The 17,219-nt window shown below is 26.2% G+C and overlaps 1 protein-coding gene across 2 annotated transcripts; it reads right to left on the bottom strand.

Moving 5' to 3' along the window:
• Nucleotides 1-26: 26 nt before the first annotated feature.
• LOC107442965 (uncharacterized) lies at nt 27-16,695 on the bottom strand. 2 transcript variants are annotated; one of them, XM_043050710.2, is made up of 7 exons: nt 16,514-16,695; nt 13,077-13,193; nt 11,870-12,116; nt 8,290-8,346; nt 8,137-8,219; nt 3,531-3,614; nt 27-120 (listed from the first exon to the last, which is right to left on the bottom strand). In XM_043050710.2, the coding sequence occupies exons 1-7, from the start codon at nt 16,520-16,522 to the stop codon at nt 103-105; spliced, it is 615 nt and encodes a 204-aa protein (XP_042906644.1). In that variant the 5' UTR covers nt 16,523-16,695; the 3' UTR covers nt 27-102. The 2 variants fall into 2 exon arrangements, with proteins under 2 accessions (XP_042906644.1, XP_071035153.1); XM_071179052.1 differs by lacking the exons at nt 27-120; nt 3,531-3,614 and adding an exon at nt 5,461-5,969 and having other exon boundaries at nt 16,514-16,691.
• Nucleotides 16,696-17,219: the final 524 nt, after the last annotated feature.

Raw genomic sequence — 17,219 nt, 5'->3', positions numbered from 1 at the left:
TCAGAAAGCATCATAATTCCAATAAATAATAAATATAAAATAAATTTTATTATCACAAGAGAAAAGATACACCACAGAATATTTTAAGCATATTAGAAAAAATCAATCCAAAACACCCTCCTGAAAGAAAAGAAAAATTTAACTTAGAGTCAAATGCATTTTCATTCAATATTTTTCTAAATTCAACAAATACACTTTAGAAACAGTTTTTGTGGAAAGATATTAAAATTACCAATTTTAATCTATCTTCGAAGGAAACACATAAAATCTAAACTATTCTAATAAAGTTTTGGAGTATTAACAATGGTGAAACATTGCAATAGAACTTTGCTTTGTAGAAATTTTTATATACAAAATACAGAGTGCTGCATTCTATATAATCAAACATGGGTCAGTTTCAAGATTGGGTGCTAAATGAGAGATACCTAAAAAGTTTTATCACCTATTTAATCTTAACTTGTATTCATTGTATTTAATTATGTACTAATTGAGCACAATAGTGCTGTTGGCCACAAAATTAGGGAGCCTGACACAAACTGAAAGCTTAATGAGCAAAAAATCGATATCAAATGACAACATGTTTCATATTTAACGTATTGAATTAACATTTATAATAAAATTTCCTACTAATGAAGAATATCATACCTTTATGGTAACTAATTCATGAAAAAAACTTACTTCTTAAAAAGAATAGAGACATTTCGCTGGTTCAAAACTAAAACGACACTTCTGCATTCACTTCTCATTAAAATAGCACGAGAAGTGAGTGCAGAAGTGTTGTTTTAGTAAGTATTTACCCAACAATTTGATTTTAAAATCGCGCGAATATGAATCACGATACAGGATTTAAAACGTAAAAATACAAATTGCAATATTGAATTTTTAAATTGCGTCCATACGAACCACGAAGTGTAATTTTTAGATCATGTGAATACAAATCGCAGTGTCTAAATCACATATAGGGGAGAGTCAGGTAGCCCCACTCACTTAAGGAGTATTGCTTATATTTCTGTATAATACTGAGTAATAATCAACATTTTTGTATGTTTCTATTGTTTTATCATCTAATTAAATAATGCAAAAAGAATAAACCAAAAAAAGAATAGTTAAACTTAAAAAAATAGAAATTTAAAAAAACATGTTTTTCAGCTCTTTTCAAAATGTGTCGGGTAGCCCCGCCCAGTTACAAAAATTGTGTTTTTTGGCTATTTTTTCAGGTGTAAATGAGAATGACCAATGTATTGACAATAGATAAACCTCATTTGTCATTTTTATCACAACATTATTTTATTTATTACATACTTTTAGTGAATTCTATCATTTTAAACAAATGTCATACTTTTTATCATTATAATGTATATTAATATATTATAATATTAATATATATTTATATTAAATATTCAACGAAAATAATTTAATTTAAGTAACAATAATTAATAACAATAGTTGTTTTTCAATATAAACTTATTTGGTTGATCTCTTCTTATAAACTTAATATAAAATACTTCTTATAAAATTACAAATTCACTTTGTATTTTGATTGCATTCAAATGCTTCTGTAGATTGATTCGTTCACAAATAAGTGAAAATAAATAAGTAAGCAAATAGCTTATCATAATATTTATGATTTCTTGATATTAAATTTAATTTGGATATATCAATTACATTTTAAAAATATTTAATTTTTCATTTTTAAATATATAAATTTATGTTTCATATAATATTAAAACATATATTTGTTGTTAAAAATGCATATAACATTCAAATTTGAAGCAATAAAATAATAATCTTTGCAACCGTACATTTATCGACGAAATAAAATTGGGCGGTGATACCCGACATTCATGTGAGCGGGGCTACCCGAAATCCAATTTTTTTGTAAATTTGTAATTACTCGAACAATTTTTCACATATAAACTTCTTTCTTCGTGCAAATTAAACTTAAGACTACATACTTTAATGCTGTATGTATAGAAAAAATTATTTTTTTAGCATTAAAATGAAGTTTAATCGAAACATTCAACCAATTTTTTTTTAATTTCACGACTACTGTATTCAACATTTTCAAAACTATTGTTTACCATGTTACCAGCTGCATAAATACTTGAAACTAATCTTTTTTTAATATAACAATTAATGTCTGATGGCCCATTGACTGGAAAAAATACTCTATACATATGAAATTGACAGTGGGCTGGGGTACCTGACTCTCCCCTAAATACGAAAATCGATGCTTGATTTTACAAGGGCGAGATTACGAATCGCACTATTGGATTTTAAAGACTCGTGAATATGAATCACGATATTGGGTTTTAAAAACGCGGAAATATTAGATTAAAGCAAATATCGCGATATTGGATTTATAAATGACGTCAACACGAATCACTTTTAAATCATGTAAGTACAAAAATCTATGTTTGATATTGAAATCGCGATATTAGCAGATTTCTGCGCCGTTCCAAAAATTTGAAATGGCGAAATCAAAAGAATCCAATTGGCATGCATGTGGTAGCATACGTTTCAAAGTTTTGTCAGATTATAAGTCTGATTCGAGCCAATGATCTTGAGATAATGCGATATTCACAGAGAAAATCTGCCTTGACCTCCCTTGGGAAGGCTTTATAGCTTGTTATGCACCCACAGCATTTTTAAAGATCAAAAATGCGAAAATTCATTTTAATGCAGACTAAAATCTCTTTTGTGAAAGTAGGCAAGCTAAAAATGAATATTTCAACTAGCTATTCAGTAAACCCCCCTCCCCCTAGAAACTGTAAGCAAAGTTTCTTTTTTTTCTTCATAACTATTAATTCGATTTTCTAAATTCTTTTATACATAAAAATCATCCTAAAACTAATTTTTATTTCAGAACGGAAGCAAAGCTAATTTTTATTTCAGAATAGAAGTAAAGTATTCTTTATTTTTGAATCTTGAAACAGAATATATGATGAGAACAGACTTTTGAAGTGTGAGAGGGAAACAAAACTATTTTAAAAACCAAACAGACTGTTTTGGAGTGTTGAACAACTACTCATCATCCATAATTCATCAATTTCTTTCATTATTAAGTGAGATACTTGTACGTCGTAAAACAAATCTTTGCTTAGAGCATTTTTTAGAGTTTAATTTCACTGCAACATCAGAGAAATATAATTAGAAGAAAAAAAAATCACTTATTTTGTTGCTCTGCTTTTATAACGCATGATTCTCAAATTAGAAAAAAGCATGTGCAATACTGATATAGTATAGTATTTATTTTTACAAGAAAAAAAAACTTTCAAAATGAGCTTAAAAATAAATTTAATAAACAAAAATAAATTTAGGTAATAAATTTAAAGGAATTTCTTCCTATAAATCAATCTTAAAAATATTTTACCACTAAAAAAAAACCCATAAAGTGCTTTTCAATTCTTAATGAATTGAAACAAGTTTACAGGCTTAATACATTTCAAAACAGAAGTTTGAAAACTATATTTGATTCTGAATTAAGTTCTTTCCTTAAGAGAAATCAGTTTTTTTTCCTTCCAACTCACCATTTTTAAAAGCTTTTCTGCTGAGTCCAAAGCATCCTTTAGAATAGAATTTTCTGTTTGTAGAACTGTGAGTGAGTCAAATAGCTAAAATACATTGAAATATTAAAATAGTTATCTCTTAATGTATATGGGAATATATACTGCATTCACTGAAGAAGGAAACATTTTCCTTTAAATAACACTGAGAAGCAAGGCTAGGATGTTAAAAACTGCCCTTATAAAATGCAAAAAAAAAAAAAAAAATTCAAATAACCATAAAATGAAAAAAAATTTTCTCAAAAATTTTTGAAAGCAAGTTTCATATTGGCAATTTTTATATATAAAAACTAAATTGCAAAAATCTGCATTTAAAAATTTAGTAAAAAAAACAAACATAGTTTATAAAAAAAATGTAAATAAAAACCAGATGAATAGAAATGTATCAATTTGTAATTACAGTCTTCAAAAACATCAGAATAGCATTATAGCAACAAAAATTTAATATTACTGAAGTTGAAAGATGGCAGACCAAAAGCAAATTTTTAATATTTTAAAAACTCTGTTCAACATCAACACTTGTTTTGGGAGAATATTTAAAATAAGATTAAACATGAAATTCACATGTAAAGTGCACTTAAAATGTAAAATATCATTGAAAATATACAAAAAATGAAAGAAAATGAAAAAAGAGCTGAAATTGATTGAGAAAAATGAGCTAAAACTAAAAAATAAAGGGGGAAAAAAAAGGACCAAAAATTAGGGTTTCCTTCATTAGACTGATACCTTTAGAAAAATTATAACAAGAAAAAGGATTAAGTTTAAGAATTTTTTGCATTCTGTGTGCTACAGAGCATACATTTTTCAAATTTCCCGGTTCTAGTTTTAAAAAAAAAATTGAAAGTTTATCCAATTGTTTCTCTCAGGTGCATGGATTTAGTTTTTCAATTGAGATACAAGTGGACAGGGAGGCCACCAGAAAATATTTTGAAACATTTCAAGGCAATATGTAATTTATTGAGGATTCAAAATGAGAAAAATGCTTCAAAATCCATTGTTTGGTTTTTCAGATATTAAAGTAACAGGAAACAAACCATGTTTAAATCAGAGTAATGAGATTATGAATTTGCAAAGGTGCAACTTTGCTTTAATAACTTTGCAATGAGAACTAAATCAACATGTAGTTCTCGTTGAAAAAGTTTCTTTTTCTCGAAAAGGAATTTTTAAATATTCTCACCATTTCAAAAGGTTTCTTCCACCAGTCGGCATTGTTAAAAATTTTTTTAGATACACTTTGATGTGTCTTCTTTAATTCAAAATGCATTTGATTAACTCAATATCTTAATTTAATTTTTTAATAATTGAACAAACAAAAAGCATGTTTTTCTTTTGAAGAAATTTAAAGAGACAAAATAAAAATTTAGTAAATACTGTAGTACCTACATAATATTTTTATACAATTACAACTACTTTAATTTATTCAAACGCCTTTGAACCATGCATTCAGGTAAAAATTTAATTAAAAAATTAAAATTCGTTCACAAGGAACGTTCTAACTACAAACAATTAAAAACCATACTTTTACCTAACTTTAAAACTAATAATTATTTTTTCTAAAACTTTGCAATCAGACTTCTACTTATGCTACCAATATTCCGTTAAAATTTGAAGATGATAGAATAAAAATTACAAATTTTTCTTTTTAACGTCCCGTGTCCATCGTTTAATATGTATTTCATAAATAACGCAGATCTATAACTAATATATACACACAGACAACGGATTCATTAACACTATGTACTAAACTGGATTAAAAATAAAAAAAAGGATGTATACATACTTAAAATAAAGTAAAACAATTACATAAGTATAACAATTATTAACAAAGTTAAAGATCAATAAAACCAGATTTGAGAAAAGTAAATTAATATTGAGATTAAAACAAGCCCACAAATATTGAGGAATACATTTTATATTAAAAAAGACAATAAAAACAAAATATAAACACATGGAAATTATTCGCATATAGAACAAGTGTCTTTATATACAAAATAGTTCCAAGGCTTATTCATCAACCTTTCAGTGGATGAGCAGCTATAATGAAATTAATTATAAAATGAATTCCACAGCCATTTTAAATTATTTCATGTATGAGAATTGTACTTTTTATTACATTACAAAGCATTCCAGGGAAATTCAAAACAAAATGCCTCAAAAAATGATAGTAATGAAAATGATTTCTCTGCTTTTTATGAAGAGAAAATATTCTAATCCCTATATTCTTTGACTTTCATGAACTGCATAGTTTCCAAAAAGATCAAAAGTTTCTTCATTTAGCAACCATAGAAGAGTTTCATTCCGCATTCTTATCTAATTTGTCAGGGTTATAATCTAGCAATATTTGATGCTGGCTAAGTATTGCTAAGTTGGCAATATTTCGACCATTTGGTAACAATTTTCCTACTAAAAGAAGTACGTATAATGAATGGTAAGATATTAGGAAAAATTTAAAAAATAGTTTTAAAAAATTCCCCGATTTTTATCGAAATGTCTCAGACTTTTTGAGAATAAAAAACTCCCTGATAATTCCAAGTAGGCAGCCACCCATGTAACATGAAATTAAGTTAAATGAAATCTTTGACAACTAAATCCAGTTGCCTGAAATTTTGAACCAGAGTAAAATAACCTAAACTTTCAGGGTACGTTTAGGCGTCCTTGAATAATAAGAGAAGTTGAGTACATGCTTTATCTTTAGTCCCTCAGTGGCGGCCATTCATTTTACCCTATACACTATATTACCTACAAAAAAAAAATCAGCGCAAAGAGGTAATAAACCATTGCCATAATTGAATGTAATAGACAATTTTTTACAGTCAACTTTTTTTAAAAATCTTAATGCATTCAGAATTCCTCAAAAAACATTATTACTTTTCTAAGAGTGCTAATTAAGTTATTTTTAAACAAAAAAACCTTAATTTTCATCTGAAATGGGGATTCATGTGATTATTCAACAGCTGATGTCACTTGCGATCTGCTGTTCCTTTGCAATCAAAGTGTTATGAAAGCTACTAACTTCTTGCTTTCGTTTGAATTTTTGGAATAAAATCCAACTATTTTAGATTGTAAATAACTATGTGAAAATAAAGATATGCATAATAAATTGTGCCCTAATGTAGCTTAATATAGAGCATTTTTAGTTTTCAATTGTATCCACTGTTAATAATTGAAAAGATTTTTTAGTTTTGTATATTTAATATTTATTAAACCAGTAAAGAGGTATTAGAATGTGTTATGGATGCTTGATATTACTTGATATAAATACAAAATAATTTTGAACCTTCATTATTTTATAACCATGCTAATCTTAATTTTAAAATATAGTTAAAAGATAAAAAATAAATAAATATTCCAGTAGATTTTTTATTTACTTTCTTTTAATTGAGTTAAATCAATGTTAAAAGAGTATTAAATTCAAACATATGCATTTATTTAGTTCAACATTACAAACATTAAGTTTCATAAATACATATAAAAAAATTATTCGCCATCTCAAAATTTTTAATTACAGAATAAAAACGCTAAAGATAAATTTTTTTTAGCTTCAGTTAAACAAAAACGTTAAACTTAATATTCGCTGAAATTAAGTGACTAAATTAAATAACATTAAATGAAATTTTAAGCATAAACGCATTGTGGCGATGATGATGATGGATAGATATTTTTCGATGGGTTAGATTCTTGATAGCGCCGATTCATTTTCAGCAATACCGAAGGCTTAATCTGAGGTTTTCTTCCTCTATTAAAGTTTTGATTTGTTGAGAAGAGCTGCATAATCATTTCTTCAGCTATTTTAGATTTTAGTGATAAACAGTTTGAAGTTTTAAAAACATTACTTTCATTTTACATAGACTCTCAAAATTGTCAATTTAATTTTCACGAAATTTTTATTAATAATATACAAAGTTCATAGGATATAAAAGATATCAAAACTAAAGAAGCATTGAAATAGCCTTAGAGGATCGAGACGGCATGCTTCCATTAAGCACATATCATAACCAATCAGGGCTAGTTTTGCATCATACAGAGGCTTTTTTTTTTGGAAGACTTAAATGTTAGATTAATAAACATTTTGGGGAAAAAAACAATCAAATTTTCGGATTCAAAAGAGAATTTCCAATAAGTTAGGATTGAAAATAAAAATTAAGAGATGCTGTAATTGCCTATTCCAGAAAGATTTTTTAGATAAAAATTATATTTTTACTTTCATTTTATTTCTATGAAGTAATAACTATTAAAATTTTATAGTTAAAATACACAATACACTAAACAGGGGTCTGTCCAGGACAAATTTACTACCATTTAGCGGTACCTTTACAAATGCAACTTTAGGAAAAACGGTAGTTTCACAAAATACTTTTTAAAAATTTTGTTTTTGTATCCCGTAAGAAACGATAAATCCATATTTGTACCACATTTTTGTGTTGATTTTTTAATATAATTTTTAATTTTCTCAAATTATGTCTAATTTTTCACGATAGGTACCTCACAGAAAAACCTTGACAGACCCCTGCTAAATATAAGATAAAGCGATGACTGAAAAAGCTTCTATCGAAATAAAAAAGGTGTATACTTGTTCATTTTCAAACAAAGCCTTCTCTAGGGCGATCCGCCTTTGTTCTGCAAGATCTTGCCAATAAGAAAATGAATTGGAATCTAAAATTAAATACGAAATATAAATAATCTGAGATAAATAATCTGCCTGTGAAACTGAAAGAAATCTTACCAAAAGAGGTCACTACTGGAATGATGTCAGATACATTTTGATTAACAGTGACATTTGCTGTAAACAGAGTGAAATTGAATTAAAATAAATAAAATCCTTGTTTAAAGGTTACAATTTAAATATACAGTGACCACCACTAATAATCAATGAATCATAAAATCAGCTGCTTTTAAGAATCAAATCAGAACTTTTATTACAATTTCATAAAATCAAGATTTTAGACAGCATATCTTTAAAAAAAAAAGAAACATTTAATAAGCCAATATTTTAGAGCCTTCCTGTAAATGTTTAATCAAAATGACAAATGTAAATTTAAAATAAAATATTAAATGTAACTGGTTTAGCTTTTAGAGTATTTGCAAAGTTAAATTTTCTAACATTTTTTTCTTAATCATTGAGATGTCCCTTGAACGAATGAGATTTTAATAAGTAGCAGCCACTGTATACATAAAAAATATCAAAACAAAGTAATCGCAGCTATTTAAAGATTGCCATGTCTACTGGACAAAAAAAAGTGTCCACACACAAATCATTTAATGATTTTTGCGTGATTTTCCCAAACCGCTAACTTTTGCCTATTAAAAACTCAAGAATCTAATCAAAGAATGAAACTGATTTAAACAAATTCAGAATAAGTAAATGACATTTAAAATAAATCAAAACGAGTAAATCAAAAGTAGCTAAAATCAAATTTGTTTTATTTTAATTTAGAAAGTGAGAAATACTATTCTAGAATAGTATTTCTGACTTTCTAAATTAAACTCAAAAACATTAGGTACTTTTTCTTCTTTTTCCTTATGAACCAATAATTAATAAGTAAATAGAGGAAAACATTTTAAATATTTGATTGAAAATTTAATTAATACTTAAAAATAAATTATATCTAGAATTTTAAAGAAATATTAGGATTTTTCATAAGTTATACTTTTTCAATGTAAAAACATCTTTGTATCACTTATTTTATTACAATAAGACAATTACAATATATTATTTTATTTATTTTTTTGCAAGCAAACACTTAATGATTTAAAACCAAAATTCTTGTCTACATTAAAATGAGATTTTTGGACTGGTACAGTAATTACAAAGTTGGCAGGTAATGACAAACTAGAAACTTTTTAATTCCAAAATATTTTTTTAACTACATCAATTGCTCTATAATAATTAAACAGATATTTTAAAATATAATTTGCATATATTATCAAAATTATTTATGATTTATAAACGGATAGAAATTTGCTTTGGTGGCATTTTTTAAATCGCACTATTTTATTTTGAGCATACAATTAATAAAAAAGTTTTCTTCCAAATGCCCAGTAAAATTTTAGCTAACTTTTTACATAGGTTTTATTTTTGATCATTTCATCACCTATTTCAATACTATTATTCTAAAATTAAGAAATTTCAAAGAGTAGTTGAATTTGCAAATGTGTGAAGATTGTTATTTTTGAAGGATCAAATTTTTATTTATACTCAATTATACTGACAAAGAAATTTACAAAATTTAGACATTAATGTTGCTGAAATTATAAATTAAAATTATTATTTTTTATACATAGATAAAGAACTTTCGTTAATTAAATTGTTCGTATTATCTAAAAGCTATTAAATTTTTTTACAAATCAAATTTTTGTTACAAGTTTGCAATTTTTTAGAAGATTCAGTTATTTTCAATCTAGCCACACAGATTTTTATTTTATTTTTATGAAGGTTAAATTAAGCTGATTGGACCCTTAAAGAAATGGTAAACTTTACAGTTCGGTAGAAAAGAATGTTCTTAGTAACCTGGAAGTTATATTTTCTTAAACTAGAGCCATCTATAGTTTTTTTTTATTTTATTGGAGCTTATCGTATTTGGGATGGTAATCACAAAAGTTCAGGATCCATACAAAATGTGTAGAACATACAAATTATTCTAAGAACATCTATGATATAATATATTTAAGCAGACAGGCATACCATATCAGAATATGTATGCATTTGTCTCATTCTTTCATAATATAGTAAATTACTCAGAAAATTTAGAAATGTGTGTTTGGGACATATGCAGTAATGGCATTTTTATTTATTTAAAAATATATTTTAAATACAAAATGTATCTGATGCATATTTTATTTAACTCTTTGTGAGCATTTTAAGCAAAATGTACCATTAAACAATGAAAACGAATATTATAATAAGATATACATATTGCTTAAGGACATAAAAGTTAACACATTGAGAAAATAACCTTTATGTTTCTAAATCGCAGTAATGTTACAACAAAATATTTTTCTAAGTACTAAGTATCTAAGTACTATAAATTAAGTATAGCCAAATACATTAAGATAATTAATATTTCCATGATTGGATATTTTGTAATAGAATCTAAAATATGTAATAGAACTAATTAGTAATAATCATAACATTGTAATAATTATTGAATTAAATTATAGTGGTTACAATAAATGAACTGTATGATGCAGAAATGACACAAGTTATAAATTTTCTAAGTATCATGCTTACATTGAGATATTTAATGTTATGAAATTGCCCAAAATTTTCCATTATATTTTAAACAACTTCAAAATAATAACTTCAAGAATATTTTTTTTAGGGAGGTTGCGCGAGCATGACAGTCTCAATTTATTCTTCAATTGCAATATTATTTCTGTCACATAAATATACATTTGCTTTATACATTCAGGGACATTATTAAAAGAAAAACTCAGTTTGATGGGTTTAAGATATTCTAAGAATAACTTTTTAATCTTAAATTTTGATTTCAAAAGAGAATAATTTTAGGTAAAAAGAAAATTCTCATAGCAAAATTATAATTTGATAATTAAATTAAAAAATTACTTTAATACAGTACCTTCTTTCCTTGAAAATATTAATAAAAAGTTAATCTTATTTATTTATTTCAACAGATACATTGAGTTCAAAGAAATAGGCTGTCTTTGTTGCTTTCTATTGTTTCTGAAATTCATTAAAAAAATTTTTTTTTTCTACTTTTAGTTTAGTCAGATATCAAAGAACCAATTTGTTAAAAATATTCTAAAAATTTAGAGCACAAATTGAGTAATTTTTTTTAACGAATAATCAGGATTTTTAAAGTCATTTTGTTCCAAAAATTCGAACTTTATGTTTATAAGATATTGCTCTATTTTTTAAAGATTATATTCAATTCTTTCTGTTTGAAAAGAATATTGTACAACAATCAACATCCATTAATATGCAATTTGATTTGGTAATAAATCCCGAAAATATCAAAAACTTTGGACTTTCAGCTGATTTGCTTTCTCAATCTAATTTGCAGTAAAGCGGACTACCAAACATTGTCTTTAGATCACGACTTACGTTGTTGCATCAATAGCTCATTACTGTAGCTCAAACATGGCATTATTATCCCCAAACTAGGATTTGATTTTTTAAAGTTCAAATATCTCAAGAAAATGTAAAAAATTTAAATATTGTGAGTTTAACAGAATAAATAAAATTTATATAAATCAAAAGCTTAAAAAGGAAATGAAAGCGCTTTTTTATTAAAAATTTTAACACAATACTATGCATTTATAAAAATGAAAGAATATCACCATACTGATATTATATTGTGTTGATACATCCTCATCTGAAGTAGAGTTCACCTTAAGATGATTTGAAGCCACATTTAGTTTGGCAGTTTCTTTTTTCAATTTTAGAGAAGACTTCTTTACTTCAGATTTGGCAATCTTTGATACTTTTTCAATCTTTGTATTTTTTGGTTTTGACACTTTAGAACTTTTACTATTTTCTTTTTCCAGCACTCTCTTTGGCACCTTCGGTTTCTCTTTGGAAATTTCAAAGCACTAAAATTGAAAAATAAAGGTTTTTTGATCAACTATGTCATGAAGAAAAAAATTAACACTATTCATTAAGTTTAGTAAGGCGCAGAAGTTTAAATCTACTCCAAATAACAAAACTTGCTATTATTTCCCCTTTTATAAATACAGGTACTAACAATTTTTAGAAAGTTTTATGTTCAGTTTTATTTTTTCACTATCAAAAATATGTTTTTTGATTTAGACACTAATGACTGATATTATGAGTAAACTTCTTCCTTACTTACCTAAACTAACAAATATTTAAATTTTAAAAACATAGATGACACCACTACCATAGTTTGTTTTGAAGAATAGCTTAACTTTCTTCCACTTTCACAAATTATTCATATAAGGTTTAAATATTGATTTTGGCTTTAAGATTTGTTTCCAATGATGATTTTGTTTTCTCCTGGTTAGGCAAAAAGTTCCAGGAAATCTACCAAACTATCTGGCAATGTAATCGCTCTATCTTACCATTATCCAATTAGATATGCAGTGTCCTTTAATGGAAAAGCTCTCTAACAAATAAAGTTCCATGTTACTAATGTTATATCTACAATATAGTAGTTCTTAGATTTTGCGTCGAAAAAAGAAAACATCTTTGTGCAACTATATTGATCAATAATTAAATTTGAAAAATATGTGATGAGTTAACAATTTATCAGATTCCCAGCAACTCTAGTAATTTACTTATTAAAAACTTAAAAAGATAAAAACTCTGCTAATATCCTTGGCCAAACTTAGAACAAAAGATATTCTTAGGCAATAGATATTTAAGAAATATATATGTATATATATATTTTTAAGGATTGTAACAGAAATGGATAAAAACCACACAACTTAAAGATATTAGAACATTTCATAATAGCAAAATATAAAATTGAGATAAGCATAATATTTACATTACAACAAGATTGTAAAAGTAATTAAGAACAATGTAGGCACCTTTAGGGAAATTGGAGCCCGTTTAGACGAAACCATTTTTGGTTCAGGGGATCCAACCAAAATAGTCTTGTCTGCGGCAGACACTTGCAAATCTTTCAAAACACTTCGAGTTCTCATCTACACACAAGAAAAAGAAAAAAAACTTACTCTTTATAAGCTCAATAATCAGAATTATTAGAATCGATATCAGCTATTAGAGTTCAAGTACGAAATTTAAAACCAGAAAATGTTTTCTTTTTATTGAATAGTATGTAATAAATTGGATGTTAACAAAGCTGATTAAATTTTACAATAATTCTGCTTACACACTATATGGCGTAAAGACTGCACAAACCCTTTCGAGAGTACAGCAGGTTGACCCCTGAAGGGCCACATGCCCAAGTATATTGATAGCAATTATCATAATTCCACATAAACATTATTTTAGATATTAAATTCTTTTTGTCAGTCAACTTGGTATTTGCAAAAAACTAAATGCTTTTAAATATTAAAATTCCTTTAAACTTGAAGAATACTAAACTGATATTTCTTTTAAAAGAAATAACATTTCTTTGGATTCAAAAAGTAGGTTTATCAATATATATATATAAAGATGGGTAAGAAAAAGTTTTTAAAACATCAAGTAATACAAAGTTTACTTAAAGATAACTAAAACTAATGTCCGTAGGCGTAAAAAAGTATTTTTTAACCAGTAATGTAATTAATTTTAAATAAATTTTATGGTTGTCAAAATGATTTAAAATAAATAAGCATGTCTCAAAATAGGGTGGGAAAATTTTTAACTTCAAGACATTTATATTTGGTGAAATAGAGATCTTACGATTACTAAATCTTACTGTTTTTAAAGCTACAAAAAGCAGTAAACAGTTTTTTCATCCATGTTCACATTTGAGGTAATATTGTAATAAAAATATTGAAATTTTCAAAAGATCATGTGGAAATCAGTGAGTAGCAACTGCAAAAGAAAAAAAAATCCCATAATAGATTGACGATGAAATTGGCACAAATAAAGTATATTAAGTGATTATTAATTATTATTAAATGTGTTATTTAATGAAACAAGTCCTAAAAATAATATATTAAAAATATGGGGATATTGACAACCACGTAAAAAGAACAATAACTGCAAAATAAATAAGATCCAAAACTTGGTTCGACGAAACCAGCACAAATAAAGCATGCCAAAAGTGATAATTAAACTATGCTACTTGAAACTCAAAAGTCTCAAAAATATCAATTAAAAATTTTGGAATTTTCTGCCATAAGAGAATTAAAAAAAATCCCTTAGGATGAAATCTAAACAAATAAAGAGGTCATTTTAATGCACGATTTGTGCGTCTTAATACCTAATAAAAATATCAGGATTTTCAAAACAATGTGGAAATGCAAAGCAATAACTGCCGAACTTCTCCCGGTGGAACCCTGACTGTTAAAAAGGGCTAATTAGCAGGTGAAAATATGTTAACCAAATAAATCATTAACAATCTTTAAAATTAGGCTTTATTAGCTCCTAGTCTATTAGTTTTTGGCATATGTATAAATTAAATTGAATAAATAAGCTAAACTATGGTTTTTGAATAATAACTTATAAAATGTGCAAATAGTTATCTGATAATTCTTAATTCTCGAATTTGGTTACTTTATTTAAATTAAGTGCGATGAGTAATACTGATACAATCATTAGTAAATACATAACCTTTTAATAATTTATTCAATGTATTGTTATTAGAAAATATATATATTCGTAAATTTGCTCTTTTCTTTCGGAATTTTACTTAAAGAATTTCACAATAATAAATTAAATAATAGACAGGTTTTAAAAATCATTACTGGTCTAAAAAAAAGTCCCAACTCTCAGAATGGAAATCGACAGAACACATTTCAAGTGATGCTGATTTAGAGGGCCATTATGACTGAGTATCTTAATTAAGTCTCTCTCAAAAACTGGGCCCACGAGTGTAAGTATAAATACTTTTCCTATTTTCTGAAGAAAAAAATTTTTGTTTCAGAAAATCTTTTCTGGTAGTTTATTCTCATTTTATTCTTTTCTATGAATAAAAGTATAACAGCTTTTATCTTAGAATAATAAACTAATTTAATGTGCATGCATTTTTAAAAATTGAACAATAACTCATTTTATAAAGTAGTTAATTTTGTAACATGATCATTATTTAATTCTACGCCAATTTGAAAGATATTTCTGAAGATTAAAGGTAATACTTAAAAATATTCTTTTTATATTTACTTACTTTTCATTCAGATTGTATAAATGCTTGTAAAAAATTAGATATTCTTAATACTAGTCATCCAATAAATCTAATTTAAATAAAAAAATATTCAAATATAAAAATCTGATTTTTTTTCAAATCAAAATGTTTTAATTAACTTATAGAAACATGATTTTGTTTGAAAATTTCTGGTGCCAACAAAAACTTTTTTTTTTAAGGAAAAAATGATTTTTCAAATATTACAATTATTCTTGGTTGTGACACTCCGAGAAAATTATTGTAGGCACCCTTAGAAGAAACATGATTTTTAAACAGCTCAATCTCTGTAATAAACAAATTCCTAACATTGAGAAAACTAATCTTGCAACAATAATAAAGAAAACGTTATTTGATAAAGAATTTTATATAGTTCAATTCTAAAAATTTGCCTTATTTGAAGAGCATTTACTTCAGATTCAGGTAGACTAGGGGTTCTTCAATATAATTTTTGCATATGGAAGAAAATGAAATATTTACATAATAACTGAAAATATGTCAATATCCTATAATGAAGCAAAATAATTATCTTTAATTTGAAAATTTTAAATCACAAAATGAGTTCTAAAACTGAAGTACGTATAACCAATATCACAGTTTCTTAGTTGAAAATATATAAAAATCATCTTACATGCTGTATAAAATATACAACAAATCTTTCAAAATCATTTAATGTTTGATCAAAAAAATTTCAATGCAAGGATAAAAGCATACACTTAAAAAGAACTAAAATTATAATTAATTTAGCAATACATAACGCATGCTCAATGAATATTTTGATCCTACAAACTATTGAGGGCTTGCCATATTTATTTTCATTATGTTTTAATGATAGAATCAATAATATAGGTAAAATTTTTAAAAAAACAAAATTAAACTATGATATTAAGTAAATATCCCTAACAATTTTTAGTCAATTAAAAATCATTCTTTTGCATTATAGATAAGGATATCTTTGATTATAGTTTCACTAACTTAGAAGTAGTGAAATTGCAAATTTAACAATTTTATATCGTCATTTGAAGATGAAATAAACAATTTCGGATATTGCTTAAGATAAAATCATAGAATTGCTTAAACAATTCTTTAGTTGGAACTACAAAAATAAACAACTTTTAGACATATAAATTTAACATATTTTAAGTAAACCAAAAAATATTTAAGGTGACATACTTTAAACATGACTTTTCTCTTTGAAAAATTTTACAAAAGAATGTGAGCAACCGAGCTTAAAAATTTGATATGAAAAACTATTTCTACTTAAATTTTAATTCGCTACAATAGTAAATTAATTTACATAAGAGTCCTCTTGAAATTATTTACGCATTTTCATATATTACCGCGTGAAGGCGTCTTTGGTTGCTTATTTCAGTCCCATAATTTTCTCTTCAAAGACTAGAAATCATTCTAATTTCTTAGGATCCGTTTTCACTACATCATAGATGTTGTTTAACATAGCACTAGAGCTGCACAATGAGCTATTAGCGACTGTCTGGGAAATATCCTCGAGGATGATCCGAAGACATGCCATCTCAATTTTGATTCTCTGCAGAGGGATGGTTGCCCTGCTTCGGTAGCCAGACGACCTGCATGCGAAGGTGAGCACTTCACGGTAAAACACTTTAACTAGGACTGATACAGTCAGTGCCGTTCCTGGCGGGTATGCAGCGAATGCCCCGCACGCAGGCGCCCAATTTAAGGGGCGCCAAATTCAACTATTCGAAAAAAATCAAATTATAGCAAATTATTAAAAATCAAACTATAGCAATACCTCAGACTCACCCATAGATATTCTGAATTATATAACCAAGAGAAATTTGCAGTCTTTGTTTCCAAACCTGTCTATAGCATTAAGGATATTTTTGACGCTGCCGATTTC

Source organism: Parasteatoda tepidariorum, chromosome 3, assembly GCF_043381705.1.
Source record: "Parasteatoda tepidariorum isolate YZ-2023 chromosome 3, CAS_Ptep_4.0, whole genome shotgun sequence".
NCBI lineage: Eukaryota > Metazoa > Arthropoda > Arachnida > Araneae > Theridiidae > Parasteatoda > Parasteatoda tepidariorum.
Note: the sequence above shows the minus strand (reverse complement) of the source record. Positions and strands in the feature narration are given on the sequence as shown.